Source organism: Protopterus annectens, chromosome 9.part0, assembly GCF_019279795.1.
Source record: "Protopterus annectens isolate FY-2018-M chromosome 9.part0, PAN1.0, whole genome shotgun sequence".
NCBI classification, from domain to species: domain Eukaryota; kingdom Metazoa; phylum Chordata; order Ceratodontiformes; family Protopteridae; genus Protopterus; species Protopterus annectens.
Genome location: NC_056743.1, coordinates 686,969,033 through 686,991,777, shown reverse-complemented (window position 1 = coordinate 686,991,777; position 22,745 = coordinate 686,969,033). Strand labels below are relative to the sequence as shown.

Here is a 22,745-nt window from a genome sequence, read left to right as displayed (position 1 = left end):
CTAAATGGAAAATGGGTACAAGACACGTGGCCTGCCAGACTTCAACATCTACATATCAACTTGAAGGAGATGTTAGCAGTCCAATTTGCATTAATAGCTTTCAAGGATTTACTTCTTCCAGGGCAGGTGTTGGTTCTAACAGACAACACAACTGTCATGTGGTACATCAACAAGCAAGGGGGAACGCATTCTTATCCTCTGTGCAGACAAGCAATGATTTTGTGGGAGACTGCTCTCAGTTTACAGCTAAATCTTCAGGCAAGGTTTCTGCCAGGAGCACAGAACTCCTTAGCGGATGTGTTGAGCAGACAAATTATGGATCCCCACGAGTGGAAATTGGATCCTCATGTATTTCAGAAATTGACAGTGTTATGGGGAACTCCAGACATAGATCTGTTCGCTTCTCCACTAAACTACCAGCTGCCAAAGTTTTGCACAAAAGGTTTCATCCCACAGCCTGGAAAGTGGATGCTCTCTCATTCAATTGGAGCAATCTTCATGTGTATGCCTTTCCACCTCTGCCTCTCCTCCCAAAGGTACTCCTGAAGGTCAGACAGGACAAGCCAAACATGATTTTAATAGCTCCAGATTGGCCTCGACAGCACTGGTACCCATTACTGAGAAGTCTGGCAGGGAGCCTCCTTGGCCTTTACCTTCGATTCCTCACCTGCTGTCTCAGGAGAACAGTCATTTACTCAATGTCAAACTTCATTCTCTACATCTAACAGCCTGGCATATTCTGTTTTAAACCCTGGAGGGTCTCAGCTTCCACAACAAGTTTTGAATGTTATTTTGGAGGCCAGAAGGCCTAGTACAAGGAAAGTGTACGCAGATAAATGGAGGAGGTTTTTATTTTGGAGTACAGCAAAGGACTTTGATGTTTCTAAGCCTAATTTAAGTGTGGCTCTTCAATACCTTACTGAGTTACTGGACAAAGGTTTGTCCTTCTCCTCTATTAAGGTTCATGCTGCAGCAATTTCTGCTCACTATGACTGTGACCCACCATTGTTTTCTCATCCTTTGTTTAAGCAATTCCTTAGAGGGCAAAGAATATAAGACCCCCACGTAGAGCTCCTACTCCTGCTTGGGATCTCAATTTTGTGTTGGAGAAACTCACTCTACAACCTTTTGAGCCTGCAGCTTCTGCCGAGTTGAAATATTTATCATGGAAGACTGCTTTTTTGTTGGCCATTACCTCTGCGAGAAGGGTTTCTGAATTACAGGCCCTTATGGCGGTTGAGCCTTTCTTAATTTTCCATAAGGATAGGGTATCTTTGCGTACTAATCCTTCCTTCATGCCTAAAGTGGTTTCTAGTGTGGCTTTAAACCAAACTATTCATTTGCCTACTTTTTATGCAAACCCCCAAAATAAAGGGGAAAAGATTTTACACACTTTGGATATACACAGGCAATTGCGATATTATTTGAGCAGAACTAAATGGTTCAGGCAGTCTCAGCAGTTATTTGTTTCTTTTGCTTTGGGTTCTCAGGGCAAACCTGTTTCAAAACAAACTATTTCTAAGTGGATTGGTTTTTGTATTGCTTTCTGTTATTCCCATCATGGTAAAGAGGTTCCAGCTGGGATTAGGCCTCATTCCACTAGGGCTACTGCCACTTCTACAGCTTTTTTAAGGGGGGTGGCTACTAAAGATATTTTGGAGGCAGCTACTTGGAGTTCAGTGCATACTTTCTCTAAGCATTACCACCTTCCACTTTACTCTAAATCTAGGGCTGGTTTGCCACTGCAATTTTACAGGGCATTTTGGCAGCTCCTAATGCTTTATAGTTTTGCCATCCTCCCTTACCTCTGCTTTGGGATTCTACCCATATGTAAGGACTGCAGCAATATGAGATGAAGAACATAGTACAGTTTTGTACCTACCATAAATGTAGATGTTCAAGATCTACATTGCTGCAGTCCAATTACCTCCCTCCTTCCCCTCTGTAGTTAGAGGCGGTGGTGTAGTTTGGGTTGTGAATATTGTAAATATTGTAAATATGATTAGTGCAGGGGTGGTTGGTTGTTTTTTGCTGTCTTTTGGTTTTGGCCTTTCTTTTTAGGGCCTTCTGACATCTGGGGCAAGAAAAGACTGAGGATATGACGTCGGTCATGCGCATTTGTACCCTGACGTCCTGATGTCAGTCTTAAGCGCCTTGACCGACGTCAGCCTAATACTTTGGTATTCGGGCCGACCGAGGACAGCGGACTTACCCATATGTAAGGACTGCAGCAATGTAGATCTTCGAACATCTACATTTATGGTAGGTACAAAACTGTACTATCAACGCACTACCCTGGTGAACAAATATAAGTAAATAAAGTCATTGTGAGAGCCACAGTGCATTTTCTGATTATGGGCAGTTTAGTTTGTTCAGACCAAAAAAAGAAAATGTACCTAAAGCTGACAGGATATAGTCCGTCTTTTTGACACTGGTGGCATGTAAACATTTGTAGTGTCAGAGATTTGGCTTTGGGACATACACAACTACTGGGATAATGAGTATGCTCTTCATCTGTGTAGGTTAAAAGGTTCCCGCTAGGAAAATGACTTTCATGTAATGTCATGTGCCTTATTAACAGTTGCTCAGTGAGACTGATTAATGGTCATGAATGTCAGAGATAATATGGGTGGACAAAAGATGGCAAAACAAAAGTGTTAAGATGACTTATGTTACATGCAGTTTATTTTACCTTTTTTTCCTTCTGTGTAGGTTGCAGATGGTGACACAAGCAGAAGCTGAAGCTGAAACAATACGTGTAAGTTGAGTCCTAGTTATTGGATTACACGTGGGTCATTAGTGTCAGTGCCAACTTGGCAGTGTAGCTGTTTTGCCGCATGCCTACCAACCATTAATCCTTTGCCATAACCATGGCCATTCGATTCCCCCTGCACCACAAGTGTGAGCTAGTTGCAGTGGAGCTGTAATCCAGGTGTACATGAGTGATTTTTCCATTTTTCTATCTTTAATCCCTCCCCATGGTTGATATATGTGCTTGCAGATGCAAGGGTCTTCAATGCCTTTTTCTAGAATTGTGCCCATTCCTGGATGTTCTTTATGAAGGTTACTAAGCAAATGTGGTTTGGCAGAACAAAGAGTACATCTTTGGTCCATGTGCTGCAAGCTATGCAGCTCTTTTTAAATTCTGTGCTTGTATTGCAGTGGAACATACTGCCCCACCCCAGGGTCGGCAGGCTGACATTGGCCGCTTATTACCACTTTACTTCGCTGACTCCTTTTACAGATAAGTCACTGAAAAATCCCCAGGTTATCTGGGTTGAAATCGGGGCATCAGGCCTTAATATCTCTGCTCAATGAAGATGACCACGCTTGGATAAACATTTCAATCAAATGTCTGTCCTCTAACCTAAAACATGAGACACCTTTGGCTAACTGTAGTTCTTTTGTGATTTATCTTCCACCAGGGGAGGATGTGTATAATGTTGTACAGTTATAGAAGTGCGAGGAGAATCTTTTTCACAAATATCCCATGAAGAGCCACTATAGGGAGTACTGTTGTGGTGCTTCTGGGGATGCTTACAGTGACTTCCCCTTTCAGGAGGTGCAGTGTTGAACTTGTACAAGAGTAATGGTTTAGGGATGTAGGTTACAGGTTTTCTGCTCCAAGCTTTTCAGGACTGAAATTACTACAGGTAATTGAGTAACAGTGCAGTCTGTGGTGGGTAGCACACAAACCACACAATCCGTTTCCAGTTTATCTTCAGTTGTTTCACTTCAGTTCACAGTCCAGCACATTGGTGTGACAGAGATTGAAATGTCTGCAGTTCTGTGCTCTCTGACTTGAAGTAAGTTCAGTTTATAGTGCAGGAGCACTGCCAGTGCAGAGTAGATAATCCATTCCTGCTACTTCAGCTAGTTGCACTGATGATGAGGAGGATAACGGCATTTCCAATGTTTGCCTTTTTCACGCAGATTATCTTTTCTAATGGATGCTAATGCAAGGGACTTGTCACAGTTATGCCTGTACAGTCAACTTCAGTTAAAACTTTCTTGGGTAATAGTGCAGAGTCAATGACCACAGATTAGGTGTCTTGTGCAATGAAAGGATGCAGTGGAGAAACTCAAATGTACTCCAGGCTAGTCTTGGCCTCACCCATTTAGTTTCCGAGATCTAGCAATGCTAAGGTCACAGCTGTTCCCAGAATTATTTTTCCAGCTGCACTTCTTTTGGAGCTCAAAGTTTCAGCACTTGAACCGTTTCATTTAAAATTCACATTGCTGCAGGAGTAAAACTTGTATGGTAGTCTGCCCACTGGGTAACTACTTACTGCAGTGGCAACTGATACAATATTGCCAGACTTGTGGAGGCAGCCAAAGACTAATTTATTTTTCAAGGTAATGAGGATGGAAGTTGTCTGTCTGTGGCAGCATCCTCTGGTGATTCTGGCCTCTTTATTTTGGATATGCATTTTCTCATGTAAGCTTGCATGTGGCTCTGAAATAGGTCCCTGCACCTGACAAGAGGAATGTTTTTTAGTGGGCAAGGCACGACTGAAATATTTAAACAGTCTCTACAATGTGGCACTGTTGGTCCAGCACCCTGCTGTCATAACTCGGTGGGAACAAATTACCAAATTAGGTAATGGATGGACCTTGGGTGCTGGAGGTTATCAGAGAGCCAAAAACATTTAAATTTAATTTAATTGTTATTTTTAAGTTTTCCCTCTTAGTCTGTCTTAGTTGCCATGTTTCATTATCAGGTACCATGTTATTTGCTACTGGTGATTACATTCTTTCTGTAATCATCAGTAAATTTAAAGTGATTTTCTGACCTTGTCCTCTCTGCAAACAGTGAAAGTTACCTTGCAATGTTTTCCAGTTTTTATGTCTGTCCTTTTCCCCACAGATCAAAGGTGAAGCAGAAGCATTTGCAGTTGAGGCAAAAGCTAAGGCTGATGCTGAGCAGATGAAGAAGAAGGCCGAGGCATTCCAGCAGTATAAGGATGCCGCCATGGTGGGCATGCTTTTAGAGAAACTTCCAGATGTAAGTAGTTGTGTGACAACACAGGATGGATTGTGCTGTGGGTTTTGTGACCTTATATAGGAGATGAATGGAGTACAAAAAAATGTGTTGATCCTTGTATTTTGTTTCATCATGCTTAATGGATGGAAGGAGACATTGTTATATAATAACCAGTATGTTGAAGGAGTAGAATTCATGGCTTTATTACTTTCTAATGTTGTGTGTTAGTAGTCCATATTGTAGATGGGTTTGGCATTATTGTGACAACAGCTTTCATTAGAAGATCTCCAGGCATACATTCTAGGTAATTTGTATGTTATTTAAATAACCTCTCAGCAAAAGAAATATAGTCATGGCGCATCCATTTTTGTAACTCTCATTTTGCTTGTAGTGTACTTAAGCACTTTTTTATATTTTCAGGAGGAAAGATCCATAGTCCAGTTGTGTTGTTTCTTTTTTTTTCAAATGCATAGTTTGTAGGAAGAGAGTAGGGATGGTATCCCAGAAGGGGGGGGGACGCATTTACTATAAGAAGCATCACTATAGGTAGTGGTGAAAGTAAGCAGGAAAACATGAGACGGAGTGTATTTTTCCAGCAAGGACAGACTTTCTTCACTTCATTTCACTGGTAGTTCAACTGAAATTCTGAAACATAGTTCTAGTAGTTTTTGAATCTGTAGTTAAGGATCGAATATTACGTAATTTATGGTATGCTTTTATGTCTGTTACTTGGAGCAGTTTATAGATTAGAGGTCTTCATACAACAGGTGAATAATAACCCACTATTGGATCAAAGATTCATGTGCTCCTAAAAGGAGGTATCTTCTAGCACAGTGGTACACAACGTCTGGCCCCCGGGGCCAAATCCAGCCCTCGACACAACACTATCCACCCCCCACAGAGTAACCAAAAATGTTTTAAAAAAGTGAAAAAATGCTATGCCTTACTCCAGCAAACTTTCCAGCACCCGCTAACTTACCTAATTGACTTTAGTTGTGCACTCCCTCTAATTTTAACTGCGGAAGTAACTATTCTTTGTTGTTTATAACTTGCAGTCTGTAAACAGTAGTAACTTTCTACAAGAGTTTGTAATAAGTCATGGCAGCAAGCCAGAATAAAGTTAAACGCAGAGATGATATAGAAAACAGGCAATTTCATGACTGCTGTCGTAAGTAAAAATGCCAGTCACCTGTACATATTGTTAACTGGTAACGACTTGCTATATTTTGAGGTGGCCCGCAGATGCATTAATAATTCATGTAATGGCCCTCCCCATAAAAAGGTTGTGCACCACTGTTCTAGGAGAATGAAGTCATGTGAAGAAAGGCAAGCTATCGGTTTTGTAATATTTCCTGGAACAGTGGTTCAAAAGGAGGTGTCAGTTAAGGGCTGTGTCAGAGTAACATTTTTTTAATAAACATGTGATCTGTCTTCTGTGTAATACTTTGACATATCTCCTACACTAAAACACACTTTAGGGCAGCCATGAAGGTTGCTGCAACCCTTGTAGAATGTGCCCCCTTGCCTTTTGGTACCAGCTCCTTTGCATTTTTTATGGCAAATTTAATTTACTGTGAAAGTCTTTTTGACTAGATAATTGGTTTAAAAGGCAAACTCATAAATGTGGCTATAAAGATGTTCACCTCTCAGTCTGGAAAGGAATCCCTTCTTGAAGGCCTGTGATGTAGCATCCCTTTTTGTTTAACTGCTTGTCAGTACTGAAGGGAGATCAAGGGCCTCGGGATTGATAAGATAAATGAGGTGTGATGGTCATGTGAACATTCAAGAGGAGGTAGCCTTGACTTCTGAAGAGAGAGAAAATAGTAAGTCCATAAGTACTGGTAGTGACTGTAACTGTGGTAATGGAGTATTTCAGACTACACCAGAGAGAAGTACTTCATTTTGCAGTGCACTTGTGTAGTATACAATACTACTTAATTTCATGAATTTGTACATACTTATGAAAATGTCTTCCTGATTGTCCCATAGCATATTTGTTAAAAATGTACTTGCATCTATATGTATGTATGTGAAAGTTATATCTGCATGCCTCATAATGTGTTTGTGCCAATTGCACCTGCATATCTCATAATGTGTTGCATCCTTTGTTACTTTGTACTTGGTAACAACATATGTAATTCTGTTATCTATGTATATTTATTAATATTAACATGCTGATTTGTAATACTACAAATATTTAAAAAATGTTTGTATACTGACGAATGGAGCAGTCAAGACCATCCCAGACAACAAATGTATACAAATATATAAGTAGTGATTGGGTATGTAGCCTGAGCCAGAACTTTACTGCTGGAGATCAGTAGACAAGACAAAAGACATGTAGACTCTAAAGACTGGTTTGAGTCCCTCAGCTCTTGTTGCCAACTTGTGTGATTTGGAGTAAGTCACTTAACCAGACAACACTACCAGGCTAAGTCTGAATAATGATCTAGTTAAGTATTTTGATTACGTTATTTCCACATGTGCAGAAATACTGACTATAAATACAGATTTGCAAAGCACTCGGAGAGCTGATGCTAGCTTGTAACCCAAATTCTAATGTCGTAATCTTCCTTAAAATGTGAGAAGGAAGAAAAAATCCTGAACTATATAATGGGTGGCAGGGTAGTGAAGCAATTAGCATTGCTGCCTCACAGGTTCATAGGTTCATAGATTAGTACTAGGCTAACTACCCTTGTGGGCCATTTCAAGCCTAGCCAATTACCCCATGTGAGAATCAAACCCTGCACCTTGTTTTCATAAGGTAAACACCTTAACTATTATGCCACCATGGAGCTTGATTGTCCACTTCAGTTCTCAACTGTCCTCATGAAGGAAGATGTCACTGGCCATGCAGTGGACGTCAGGCATTCACTTTCAGATCCTGATACTTCCAAGGTGTATGTCCCTGCTAATAAGACTCAAGAGATGAAAAACAACTCACCAGGTCCAGGCTTTTTGCAAGTCTCTGAGTCCCAGACACAAGATAGGTTCTTCCCTCTTTCCCAACCCTGCTCCCCCAGCAGTGGATTTATCACAATATTTCTTGCAAGCCAGACTTCCAAAATGGCTGCAGACTGATCAACAGCTTAATTTTAATTTTCCCAGTATGAAAACGGAAACTAAGAACAGGGAACTAGTGAAATTGTCATTTTGGATAAATTTCAGTTACTAGCTCCTATGTATGCTGCCCGGATGCCAGGAAAGAAGAATTTTAGAGAACCCGAAAGAAAATTAACCAGAAAGGCTGAAGAGAAAACACTAGCTGGGAAGAATCCAGTAGCTGTTCAGTAAAAAGCAGTTCAAACTTCTGCTTTAGTACAAGAGATGACTTCCAGTAATTTAGAGGAAAAAAATAAATCGGTTGTACTCAGAAGTGATTAAAATAAATGAAACATTGAAGGAATTTATCAATTCAAGTAGCAAAAGGTATAAAGAATACAAGAAACCTTAACTGTCTATTCAGATGAACTGATGAAACTGCAGAAGTCAGAGGATGAAAAAAGATAAGGATGGCTGAGTATGAGGTTTCTCAAGAAGAGCTTTTTTAAAAAAAATAGTAGTTAGAAGACAGCACCTGCAGAGAAAAACTGGTGTTTTTTTTTTTTTACTATACCTGATCAACTGGAGGGAACAAACTGTAGTAATGTTAAGAAAACACAAATAAGCAACTGGATTGGTGTTCTATATCAGGATTTGTTAATTGAGAGGACACATCATGTACTTGCTGCAAACTTGGCCAGGATCTATATTAGCAAAGATGCAATCATAACCAGCAGAAAGAGTTGGTCTGACAAAACTGTGGCAGAAAGGAAAAGTATTACAAATTGGAGGCAGCAGTGTTTGTGAAAAGTGATTATTCACTGTACACCAAACAGAAGTGAAACAAATTTATCCTAGCAATCAAAGTTGAGAGGTATGTGTGAGGTTCACTTTGATATGTGTATCCAGCTGTCTTTAGAATATTTTTCCTTAAGAATCCAAGATATTTTATATACAGAACAGGCTAAGGAGGAAGTAAAAAAAATATCCAACAAAAAGTGCACCAACAAGTAGAAGGGGGTTGTGCTTCTCGTTTTTTTCTGACTATAAAGCTCATGCAGAGACTTTGCCAGTGAAACTTTTTCCATTTTTGCAAAGGAAAATACTTGAGAGAAAGAATTAGACAAATTGACTAGAAAAATCAGGGGCATCTTAGGCTTAAACCCGAGTTTAGTGTTGGGAGAGGAAGATGATCAGGAAGAAGTCCATCAGCAGTGAAATTAGTGAATAAGTGGAAGATTATAAAGCTTCGATCACATTTGTGAAATATGGCTTTGCTAGAAAAAATGTTTGAAAAACATTGGACATTTGTTAACTTTACTGAGCCTGTGAGTGGTTGTAAATCATATAACCACACTTTATACCATTAATGTTTAGAAGGTCACTAAAGGGAAGATAAACAACTGATCTGAAGTTGTTGCTTTCATTTGATCTTCAACCTGAGGGACTCAAATCTGGCATGTATCCAACTTGGCCACATACTCCAGCATCGGATCCAAACTCCATGCTCCTCCCGTACCCATAGTGCCCCTGTCTCCTTCCTCCCGCCAGATCTCATTTGCCACATGTTTGATCAGCAGCAGCAGCATGCATCATTCAGCTCCAAGCTCCACTTTTCGTAAGTTGTTTTTTTTGGGTCTTCCTTGCTCTATTTCTTCTCTCTCTTAACCTATCTTTATCTTTTCTAACTCTACCTTACCCCTTTGTGCTCAAGTGTTAGTTAAAAAAAAAAAAAAAAACTCACTCTTTCTCTCCACTTTTCATCATTTCTCTAGGTTGTGTCTGTGCTCCCTCTTCTTTATAGCCATGGCTGATACCCACAAGCCTGGCTTCAGGAAGTGCGCAGAGTGTGGTCATTAGCTCCTCCCTTCTGATGCCCACACGCTGTGCATGGTCTGTCTGAGTGTTGCTCACCTAGATTCCTCCTGCTTAATCTGTGTGGGCTTCAACTCCACGCGTTGATCGACAGGAGGAACAAACTTGTCTTGAAAGGCCTCCTCCCTCCTCAAATGTAGGTGTCTGCTTCTTCTTCCTCCACCCTGGCTTCTGGGACTCAACCTCCCACCAAGAAGTCCAGGGACGGAGAGAATGCCCAGTCCAAGGAGCGGGATCAGCCGAGGAAGCAGTCTCTAGACTGATCTTCCTCAGTCGAACCCCCGGCCAAGTCCCACCCGGATCCAAGCCAGAGCTCCCCTCAACTCTGATCGCCTCACTTTCCGCTGGAGCTGAAGGTCTCCTGGGTTCAGTCTCCCTCCACTTCCCCCCCCGCCACCACTCCAGGCCCGGGTTGGCAGTGTCCCCCATTTGGTCCTCTCGAAGCTTGTTCGAAGCCAAGGTGGACAGGATGATGTGGAAGCTCATTCGTGCCCAGAGCCAGTTGGGAGTCTTGCCTGCCCCATCCCCCTTTGGGGCCAGGGGCATGCAGTCCACCTTTCTCCCCATTACTCCTTCTCCAATCTGACTCCCAGTTTTGGAGTCATAGAGTCCAAGGTTCACCAGTGTCATGGGGTCAGATTCGATGGTCCCTGGTACCTCAACAGCAACCCATTGCCCTGAGTTGTTTGGCTCCAACTTTTTTGGAGGCATAGCCTTGGCGTCAGATCCAAGGGGATGGTGTTGACATTGAGGCTTTCGGGGTCGTCCTTTCCTCTTGGCGTCTTGGCATCGGGAGGCTTGGCTCTGACTCCCCTCTCAATGCAGGTAGTGGCAGATCCGACCTCAGCCGTTTCAACTTCAGGGATCCGCACTCTTTCTGCCTTCAAGATGGTGAAGAGAATCCTCTTGGCTCCTTTGAGACCTTTGGCTTTTTATTCTGGGCCAAAGTCTGCCATCCTGCCTCCTCGAGGACAGCCTGTTGCCACATCACCACAGGAGGTTCCCCCACTGGAACTCCCCAATGTTTCCGAGCTCTCCCCGAAACCCCCCCCCCCGCGAGGAGCTCCCTTGAAAGTGTATATGAAAGAGGGGGCACTTAGACTCCCTGCCGGAGTGCCTCATGGATGATACTGACTTGGAGGAAGGGGGGGTTCCCTCCCCTTGATCACCCCCAGAGGATGTCTCCTTTGGAGACATCATGGAGATCCTTCGCCAGCACGGTGGCTGGTCTACCCAGAAACCCAACCATGACAAGTTGGTATTCCTGGAGGAGTTTGGCAAAGGACCCTCTACTTTCTGGGTGTCTCCACCCACAGATCCCCTAGTGGGTCTAATCTTATCTAGGGCATGGAAGGAACCGGATATGGTAGAACCTATCCCCAGGCGCCCAGACAAGGTACTCAGTGCTCCTTCAGATAGACAACACTGGTCCAAAGGGTCCCCGGTTGATGCCATTGTGGTGACAGCGGCCACCAATAAAGAGCTTGCACAGGAGAGCTCTTCGATCCATCCTCCAGACAAGGAGTCTCAGGCGATGGATCATTTTGTGAAATGGACCAGTGTGTCAGTCACCTTTGCCTTGCGTGTGCTTAATTTGGCACACGTAACCAGACTGTAGAGGGACCTTCAGCAGGGAGCATACTTGTGAAGTACGATGTCTGTAACATCCTAAGGCTTTGGTATACTTGCCTGATGTTGGGCTGCCCTTGGCAAGGAAGCCCTTTTAGTAAAGAATACTGCAACAGTGAAGAGAGGGAGATCTACTGATGTCCTTCTGTTTCTATGTTGCAGTATTCTAGTTGTGGGATTTTCTGCCCTCAGGCGACTCATACATCGGCTCCTGTACAAAAGCTTCAGCTTGGCTGTTGCAGTGTGCATGGGACGTCGCACGTAAGGCCATAAACCAGGGGCCTTAAATGTGTCTGCACACACAATCCTCAGAACTTGAAAGCCAGCAGGCAGAGAATAAGGCCCAGCACAAGGAATGCCAGTGGTTTTCAGGTGTGTGACCTGGTGTCGTACTGTAATATAGATAGGCCAGGTAAAGGAAAATGACAGGGGGGAACTGGTGGGTGGGAAGGAATACTGCAACATGGAAGAAAAGGACATCCTATGGTTATGGTAAGATTTTACATGAGTATTCTATGTGCTTCTATTCCTGTGTTGCAGTATTCTAGTTGTGGGGGCGTACCACAGCTTATGCGGATGAGAGGGTTGTGGTAGTTGAAGAGGATTCTACAAATCCCTGCAGGATTGCCCTAGCAAATGCTGTCTGAGCTCTGGAAACTTGGTCAAGTTTGTAATGTTTGGTGAAAATGTGGATAGTGGCCCATGTGGCTGCTTCCATAATGGATGCCGTGTCTAGACTTTTCATGAAGGCCCTGGAGGCGGCCACAGCTCTAGTGGAATGGGCCTTTATTCCCACTGGAGGTTCCTTTCCATGGTGGGAATAACAGAGGCAAATACATTTCCTGATCCAGCATGCGATGGTTTGCTTGGAGACTGCCTTGCCCAGGGCTCTGGAGTGAAAGGAGACGAAGAGCTGGTTAGTTTTCCTAATGGTTTTGGTTTTGTCCAGTCAGAACCTTAGTTGCCTGTGCACGTCCAAGGAGTGCAGAATCCTCTCCCCTTCGTTAGTGGGGGAGGGAAAGAAAGTGGGTAGATGGATAGATTGGTTTAGAGACAAGTCAGTAATGGTGCAGACACATGCCACTCCCTGTCACAGTGTGTGCCACTAGTGGTGCAGATGGGACACATGCCTGTCCCTCCCACAATTTGAGTCTTTGGTAGGGTAGACACATACCATTCCCTCTTACAGTATGGAACAGTGGTGGTGCAGACACATGCCACTACCTCTGACATTTTCAGTCACTGGTGGTGCAGATACATGCCCCTCTCGAAACTTGGGTCAGCAGTGGTGCAGACACGTGCCATTCCACTTAGAGTTTGGGCCAGTGATGGTATAAACACATGCTATTCCTTCTCACAGTTTGTGTTAGCAGTGGTGCAGACACATGCCACTCTCACAGTTTGGGTTAGCAGTGGTGCAGACACATGCCACTCTCACAGTTTGGTTTATCGATGGTGCACACATATCAGTCTCACAGTTTGGGTTATCAGTGGTGCTGACGCATGCCACTGACTCTCACTGTGTCATTCAGCAGAGGTGCAGACACATGCCATTCCCTCAGCAGGGGTGCAGACACATGCCATTCCCAGTTTGGGTCAGCAGGGCTACAGACATATGCCACTCCCTCTCACAGTTTGGGTCAGCAGTGGTGGAGAGACATGATGTCACTCAGTCACCAGTTTTCAAATTAGAAGCCTGCCCATGAAATTACAGTCTTTATTCGTTTTTCCTTTTTAACTAGGGCATTTTTATTCATCACCCCTCTCATCCCAGTCTGTCTCCATAAACATTTCTGTATTCCTTTTTATTTTAAAGATGTATTTTACTATTACCACCCCCCTCCTCCCACTCTATCCCAATGAATAATATTCTGAACTGGAGGTTGGATCTTTAGAAAAGGGAAGGAACACATTTTGTAGAAAGAAATGAACTTTGTGGGAACAATACATACAGAGTAGTGTTTGGGAGGAGGAGTGAGATTTAAGTGCGGGCAGAATTTGAGCAATGTATGTAATGTTAGAGTGTATGAAAATTGTTAAAATGAAAATACACATATATACTGTATGAAAATAATGAAACGGTTAATACAGTTTTGTTTTTTATCAGTGTTTAAAATGTGATGATTTAATTAAGAAGTTAAAAAATAAGCCTTTACTCAATAAAATTATTCTTTTACTAACATGCTGCTTTTGACACGTAAATGTATTAGAAAAATAATTGTTTATATTTTTTATGAAAACTATCACTACTCCTGCAATATCAAAACCTCCCAATGTACCTACTTGCTCACCAGTAACATTTGTTGTAGCAAACAAATGCAGTGCATCTGAAAGTGACTTCTGTTGTAGACAGAGAGAGAAACATTCTACCTAGTGCAGCAAACTGGAATTTTCAGTTCCTGTCTTCAGGTGTTAATGTTTAACTTTAAGGAGAGGAAAAAACAGGATAAAGACAAGCAACAGTGTTATGCAAAAAGTGATGTATAGTTATCAAAACACAGGGAAATTAGTTGTTCAGAAACATTAAAAAAAAAATATATATATATATATATATATATATATATATATATATATATATATATATATATAAAATCATTCATGCTTGAAGTGTAGATTGGTGTTTTTTGCAGAATATATTACTCCTGCCAAAAAGTAACCAGTAAGTCACATTTAAAGCTTTAAACAGATTTCATTAAAAAATCAGCCAATGCTATTAGCACTGTTCTCCTTAAGGACCTTACTGTAACATATAATTGGTTCATGAGCAAAGATCTGTGACTCGGCTTCCATACCTCTCAACTGTACATATTTTCGCCTCATGTTATTGGTCTGTTTCTCATAAAATTGTGGTTTTCTGGAAGATCATTCAGGGTAAAATTCCGTAAGTAGTGGCAGACATTTGAGTTTCAGACTTCATACCCTTCAGAAAATTCATGCTAATGCAAAACCTGTTATTCTATCAATTCTCTAAGTTTAGAAGAGCAGTATTTAAAAAGTGTCCCTTTTTTGGGTCCTCTGTTATTTATGGCTTTGTCCAAATTTCTTGTTCTAAGAGGTTTAGAGGTATGACTTTGATGTAAAGGTGACACAGTGGTATAATGATTAGTACCGCTGTCTCACAAGAGTGGTTTTCTGCTTTAGATCCTAGTTTAAATGCATTCAGTGTAGAATTTGCATGCCCTCCCTATGTCTTCCTGTCTTTTTGTTAGGATTTTGGGTTTTCTCCCGTATCTTAAAGACATATCGATGTGTGAATTGGTGATCCCCTTAAACTGCATGTGTGTCTACTCACACGCATAACCTGCAACAAGCTAGCTCTCCATCTAAGGCTGGTTCTCTGTCTTACACCTGTTGCTTGCCAAGGTAGTCTTTAGCTCCCCCTGTGATGTTGATTAGGATAAAGCTAGTATTGAAAAAAAATGAGTAAAGCTGTTTCTTGTATCCACATCCATCATTAATTCTCCAGCTTTAAGATAATTTGTATTACTCCAAGTGCAGATAAAAACTGAAATAGTGTCCCATTTGAAATGTCTGGGGTTGTACGTTTACTCTTTTCTCTATTTTCTCTATCCAGAGACGGGATGTTTGGCTTGTGACTCATAACTCGGTACAGGCTTTCTCAGTTTCTTGTTGGGGTGACAAGAACAACGAACACTTATTCTTTCAGATGGGTATTCACTACCATTTGCAAGCACTCTCTGTCTTTCTCTCTCTCTCTCTCTCTCTCTCTCTTTCCAAAATGTAGAGTATTCAGACCCCATGCTTAGTAAATGTGTAGATTTATAAAGTCCCCACATAAAGAGCACCACTTTAAATCTGTTTCCACGGTAGGGTTGCTACCCATAACTTTTACTTGCTCTCTAATTCACAAGATGTAAATCATAAGGATCGATGCTGCATTACAACTTCTAATTGATGGAAATTGGCCATAGATGCAGGATGGGTTTGACATAATGGTTAAGGCCTTACCTCATAGACACAAGGTGAAGGGTTTAATTCTGACCTTGGGACATTTTAAGCCTAGCCAATTTCCTTTCAAGTCTGTTAGCCTAGTATCCATCTATGACCCTATGACATCTGCCCTCCTGATCTAAATTCAGAGCTTTTGGACAAAATAGAGTTGCACTCCTCTTCATATCAAACTGCATTAGCATGATGCATTGTTTGAAAAAGGAAAGCAACCCATGACATCTTCAGTTTTGTTTTTTGTTCTGCAGGAAGCAGTTGGATTGTTAAGTCTGACTGTACATCTGTCTCTTCCAGGCAGTTTCCAGAAAACAGTAAATACTCAGTTTAGGAATGCAGGTTTTCTAAATGTTTAATTATGATCACATTTTTTGTGCTTGTCACTTATGAATGTCAAAAATAATTTGGTAGAGATTTTTTCAAGGTTTACGATGTGACCAGAAAAGATCGGTAATATGTATGCATGCAGAAGACAAATTCAGCCTTTAAGACTGCCATGTGCAGTGCCTTTTCTGTCTTGGAGTTTTTCTCTGAGCGCTACCACACCTTTCATAAGAATACTTTGCTCCGTCTTGCCTGTAATATCTGGGTTTTCTTGGATCAGAAGAAGCACCCCCCCACCTACTTCCTAGGAGATAACCATTGGGTGCCACCATGTCCTCTTCTCATTCACAGGGTCCATTGGACACACCTCATTCTGCTCAAGTCCAAACCTGACTCACATCCAAGGTCACTTAGGAGACCAAGGAAGCTGATGCAACGTCATTCTGCTGCCGGTGACTGTGCCCTAACCGTAACTGCCCTGTGGCAGCATTGCGAGCTCTGCAGTGGCTGCTTTTGGGAAGTGCATGCATGTCTCCATGCATGTGCAACCACCAGTCCAAGTGATATATTGTACTGCAGAGTTCCCCAGGCTCTTAATGCTGTTTTTGCAATATGTCTAGACAAGCATCCCCCCAGTTGGGCAAGCCAGTATTGGCCACTCGGTGCCTGTGCCACTAGTTGAATATGGGTAGTCTGGGAAATAATCATTGACAGGTCAGAACACAAGAAACTTTTGGTGCTGGGACAAATGGTGCCTTCCCTTCTTCGTAGGAGAAATGCCAACTACTGGCCTTAGGAATAATAAATCACCCAGAAACAAATTTAGAGGAAAATGGAAAAACCTTGAAAAGTTGGTAATCAGAAAACCCATCGACATGGTGCATCCTGAAGAGGCCTGAGATCACTGGTCCTACTGAGTTACAGCCTTGCCCATGCCCAGACCCACTGCCACTTGTTACTGACTGCCTGCCTGTATTAGCCTGTCTGTAAGCAGACAGTGGGGTTGCTGCTTACTCTGTCAGGCCTCTGGAGAAGTTTTTTTTTTTTCATATCCAGGATTTTAGAATGGCATCACTGTAGTTCTGATTCTTAGTATGTCACAGCGACAGTTGTTCTTCCAAAGGATATCCTTACTACTATGATGTATGAAGCTCCCAACAAGGTGCCAAGTATTGTACCTTTTAGTGGAGACTTTATGGGGTCAGACAGGGCATTTTCACAGTAGGAGAGAGAGGAGGAGAAAAGAATGTGTGATCTGCACATGACATTGCAGAGAGCAGAAGAGACTGCATTTGTGTTGAAAAAGACGACATGGGAGAAGTGAATTTGTTAGTACCAAAAGAAAGGATTATTAAAGAAAGATTTGAAATTATAACTGCACAGAGAGAGGATGGAATGACATTTATTAGGCAGTGGCCCATTGAAGGTCATCAGAGATTTTTTCCCCCTCCTCTCTCTGCTGACAGTTTTCAGTACCCTCTTCTCAGTGTCTGTTTCTCTTGTTCAGTTGAACCTCCCTGGATTAGAGGTCCACCAGGCAGCACTGACCTATTTAATTATTTTAGCAGGTTAGGGAGACATAGAGGAGATGAGTCGTCTGATCTCAGCATCATCCTCCAAATCCAAGGCTTTTTTTCCCGCAAGGCCCTACATCAGCACACTGACTCTGTTTGATAGACTGGGTTGAGCAATGAAGACTGGCCTCTGAAAACATACCGTCTCAAGCCATAGGACATCCACGCCTCTTTGGCCCTACTATATACCCTGCACATTGATTGTTTCAAGCCCCAATCTCTAGTTAGCATGCCAGCATGGACCCTCCTGTCACAGGAAAAGAATGACCATCCTCCCTGGCATCTCCATCGGACACCTGAGCTTCTTATTGAACTCTGGTCGCCTGGACTGTAGTCATGGCTGGCTGAAAGTCATCTCAAGTATTCATTTATTCGTATAGCAAAGCAAAAGTAGGATACTGCAGACAGAGAAGTGAGGTAGCTGTTCAGGAGCTAGCTGTAGCACACATATATACTTCACAGAACATTGACGGTCTTCTCTTCACATGTTCCTACAGCAAACAGTATTACCTGCATCACTTGAGACACATTTATTCTTTCATTGTTTAGGGAGTTTTTTATTAAGAGTTAAAATAGAAGCAGACTGTTGTTTTTTATTCCCTTTAAGTTAAACATTTAGTTGATGTTCTGATGGAATGTTAAGATATTGCAGGCTGTGCATATTGTTGCGACATGCACATAGAAGCATTATATCCAATCTGTCTTTGACATCTTCCAAATAATGCCACCAGATGTGTGCTGGAACATCGTACTATACACCTTGTTGTGCACAGACCAGTATTTTGACATAATTGTCTCTCTACAACAAAATTATAGTAGATCACCGTACAATATTGTTTAGAAACATACAGCTGGAATGTGCAGAGAATTGTGTGCTGTTTAGAAATGAAATTGTTCTGAGTTGATACAGTTGCACTATAACCAGTAAAATTCTGAGTTTAACAAACCTGGCAAATCTTGTTACCTTTTTGTTCAACACCTACAGCTCTGTCTTTCTTTGTATAACAGGTAGCAGCAGAGATCACCAAGCCACTAAATGAAACAAAGAAGATAACAATGGTTTCCAGTGGCACTGGAGAAGTGGGCATGGGCAAGGTGACAGGAGAAGTCTTGGACATCATGAACAAACTGCCAGAAACCATTGAAAAAATAACTGGAGTTAGCATTTCCCAGGTGAGTCACATGCAGATAAAAGAGAAGAGTAAATTGGTAAGGGGAAGAAAGTTTTATGTTCTAAAATGTGGTTGACTGCAATGGCACTAGCTGTAGTATTCTGTGAGCATGACTACAACCTTTTTTGTCTTTGAAGGACTTTGGATATCTTGTAGAAAATTGGAAGGTGCTTTTCCAAGTCCTTCATCTTCTACCAGAAGACATAAGGATGTCAGTTAAATCTTGTAGGAGAACGTATTTGCAAACATGTCAGAGTAGGCATTGTGTGATATTTTCATAGGTATGTTATGCAGTGTTTATCTCAATTTGGACTACGGTGGTGCCTTAAAGAAACTGTTTGGGAGTTGTGTTGTTCTTTTTCCTTTTGTTTCTTAATTCTTTGGTGATTTGCTGGTTATCAAGTAGTTTACATGCTGGTCTGCTCATCTTGCTTCTTATTGTTGTCATTGTGGGTCAGCTAGTATAACACACATTTTCTCCTCTGTTTTTCACTCCAGGTGTATTTTTTGTTGCAACATCTACAGTGGATATAAAAAGTTTACACATCCATGTTAACATGCCAGTTTTTTTGTGATATAAAAAAATGAGAGCACAATAAATCATTTCAAAACTTTTCCCACCTTTAATGTGACCTATAACCTGTACAATTCAACTGAAAAACAAATCTGTTAGGGGAAAAATATAAAAAATAAAAAACGTACAATAAGCTGGTTGCATAAGTGTGCATACCCTTAAACTAATAATTTGTTGAAGCTCCTTTTGATGTAATTACAGTCTTCTTGGGTACACACCTGCCATCAATTAAAGAGACTCTGATTAACCTCAAATAAAGTTTAGCTAGTAGGATCTTCCTGACATTTACTCAGCTGCCTGGTTCGCAGACAGCTTACAAAGCATCAGAGGGATCTCATTGTTGAAAGGTATCAGTCAGGAGAAGAGTACAAAGAAATTTCCACAGCATTGGATATGCCATAGAACACAGTGAAGACAGTCATCAAAAAGTGGAGAAAATATGGGACAACAGTGATGTTGCAAAGAACTGGACGTCCCTCCAAAATTGATGAAAAGACAAGACGAAAACTGGTCGTGGAGGCTGTCCAGAGACTTACAGCAACACTGAAGGAGCTGCAGGAATTTCTAGCAAGTACTGGTTGTGTACTACATGTGACAGCCATCTCCCGTATTCTCCATATGTCTGGGCTATGGGGTAGGGTTGCAAGACAGAAGCCTTTTCTTACACAGAAGAACATCCAGAGATGGCTAAAATTTGCAAAACAATACATCAGGTCTCCCAAAAGCATGTGGGAAAATGTCTTATGGTCTGATGAGACCAAGGTTGAACTTTTTGGCCACAATTCCAAAAGGCACATTTGGCGCAAAAACAACACTTCACATCACCAAAAGAACACCATCCCCACTGTGAAGCATGGTGGTGGCAGTATCATGCTTTGGGATTGCTTTTCTTCAGCTGGAACTGGGGTTTTAGTCAAGGTGGAGGGAATTATGAACAGTTTACCAGTCACTTTTAGCCCAAAACCTTCAGACGTCTGCTAGAAAGCTGAAGATGAAGAGGAATTTCACCTTTCAGCACGACAATGAACCCAGGCATACATCCAAATCAACAAAAAATGGCTTCACCAGAAAAAAATTACAGTTTTGGAATGGCCAAGCCAAAGCCCAGACTTAAATCCAATAGAAAATCTGTTGGGTGACCTGTAGAGGGCTGTGCACAAGAGATCCCCTCGCAATCTGACAGATTTGGAGCACTTTTGCAAGAAAGAGTGGGCAAATATTGCCAAGTCAAGATGTGCCATGCTGATAGACTCCTACCCAAGAAGACTGAATGTTGTAATCAAATCAAAAGATGCTTCAACAAAGTATTAGTTTAAGGGTGTGCACACTTATGCAATCAGCTTATTGTACGTTTTTTATTTTTTCTCCTAACAGATTTGTTTGTTTTTCAATTGAATTGTACAGGTTATAGGTCACATTAAAGGTGTGAAAAGTTTCTAAATGATTTATTGTGGTCTCATTTTCTATATCACAAAAAACTGGCATTTTAACAGGAGTGTGTAAACTTTTTATACCACTGTATGATTGACTGCTCATACATAGTATTCTAACACTTAGCTGTACAACACAGCAGGTGACTTTTCATTAGCAGAACAAAATGTCACTCCTATTTGAGCCAAGACTTCAGCCAATTGCACTTAGCAGTTTTCTGTTTCCTGCCCAGCCAATTATGATGATTTATTTGCAAAAGGGGTGGTGCAAATTTTAATAATTTTCTTTTATGAATGTGTTGCTGGAGTTTGCATTGTGGGCAGTAACTCAAATCTTTACTTGTTTTTACAAAAAGGCATTTGGCCAAAGTACCTAAAAAAGTGTATTTCATACGTTTGGATTATAGTTTGGACTAACAATAATAGTTTTGGAAAGTTGCAGTTTAAGGATATGATGTACTTGCATCCATAAAAAAAGTGTACTTCTCAAGTGACTACTGCAAGGCATAGCTGAGTACTGTATCTACCAAAACAGTAGTCGCTGCTAGTATTCATCCTCCTCCTAAAATGATGTGTGCATATTGAAAAATTCAAATGATTCAGGAAAAGTTGCAAAAATGTAATGTTTGAGGGTTTGAACAAAAAAGGTTTCAGTAATACTGTGAACTTTTTTAATATCGAAAATAAAGAAAAAGTAATTTGTAACCTCATTATCTGTTTACGTTACATACAGAGTTTATTTTCTTTTTTATTCTGGTGTGACCTTCAAATGTTTTTATTTTTAAAGTTTGTTTTTTTTTTATTTTTGGTGTTGAGTAGGACAGCTAACTGTACTCTTGGTGACCCAGGTTTGACTAGTAATCTGAGAGCCTGATGGTCAGTCAGGAAATGGAAAGATTTAGCAGGCTGTAGTTAGTTGTCCTTTATTGATGAACTTTTGTAGTGTGAGCAAGTGTACTGATGGAGGCTGGAGGCTTAGACACAGGAGATAACAAAGTAGGAAAGGAACTGTGAACACAAGACGTTGATGGTGTGACAGCACACTTGAACCAGGAAGTCAAAGTCAAATCAAAGTAAACTTTATTGTCAAGTGAAGTCTAAACGAAATTATGTGCATCATGCTGGAATTGAGAAGACAAATGCAAACATACAGTTACAGATGTTTAGAAGAGAGACATATACATACATACAGTTACACATGTATAAGACCTAACATTTACCTTTTTTTAAACAGTTATATTATTGTTTACAATTATTTTATACACCACTACAGCAGCTGATTGGTTCCTTATTGCTCCTGTACTTATTACATAATGTAATTCCCACGTTCTCTGTATGATGAGAATATCTAGCAGTTTGTATTGCACATAATTTTCTTGTAAACTGATAAGTTGATAGTGATGTCTTATTGATATTGCACTATTGTTTAGTTATCACAAGACTTGCCAGTGTCTTACATCCCTGAGAGTAATACAAGAGTTCGAGTCTAATCTCTTGAGGGAAAAATGTTCTTGAACCTGGTTATTTTACAGTGTATTCTGCGATATCTTCTGCCAGATGACAGGCATGTGAACAGTTCAGAAGCAGGGTGTGTAGGATCACTTGTTATTTTTGTTGAAGACTGAGGCTTTAGAGGAAATAAGCTTCAATCCCTCAATATTCATGTTGTGATGCTCCGTCTACCCTGGCAGCACGCTAGTCTTACAAGATATTTCTAGTAAGAAAGAATGATGGGCACTGAACAGGGCTGAGAAGGCCTTGCGTCAGTCTTGTGCAAAGTACACAGAAAGGTAGAAAATTTAAAAAAAAAAATCAGTACACTATTTTTAGTTGTTAAATTGGGTTTACTTCAGATGTTCAGCATTTCAAAATGTCGATTTTCATTATGGCCGAGACCATATGATTGACAGTTTGAAACGTTGAACATCTGCTAAACAACGTAAAACTCACAAAAATACCTCACTAGCTGCATTTAGCAGGGGGGAAGCCCCCCCTGCACCCCTCACACCCCCTTCTACTTAAATATTCCTACTCCGAGTTTGCACTATAGTGCAGAAAAGGGAAATCTCCTGGTTCTGCACTGTACAGGGATCTCCGCTATACATGTTCAAACTTTCAAAAGTTCAGTCATATGGTCTCAGCCATATGAATGTCAAATTTTTGAAAGTTCTTTCA

The 22,745-nt window shown here is 41.2% G+C and overlaps 1 protein-coding gene across 3 annotated transcripts in view; it reads left to right on the top strand.

The window, feature by feature from the left end:
* The window catches only part of FLOT1 (flotillin 1), a 791,904-nt gene that overhangs the window by 711,750 nt on the left and 57,409 nt on the right, over positions 1–22,745 (top strand). For all 3 annotated transcript variants that reach the window (XM_044083297.1, XM_044083296.1, XM_044083298.1), the window contains exons 10-12: positions 2,713–2,758; positions 4,868–5,005; positions 18,403–18,567. In XM_044083297.1, the coding sequence (XP_043939232.1) occupies positions 2,713–2,758; positions 4,868–5,005; positions 18,403–18,567 (349 nt within the window). The remainder of the gene's footprint in view (positions 1–2,712; positions 2,759–4,867; positions 5,006–18,402; positions 18,568–22,745) is intronic.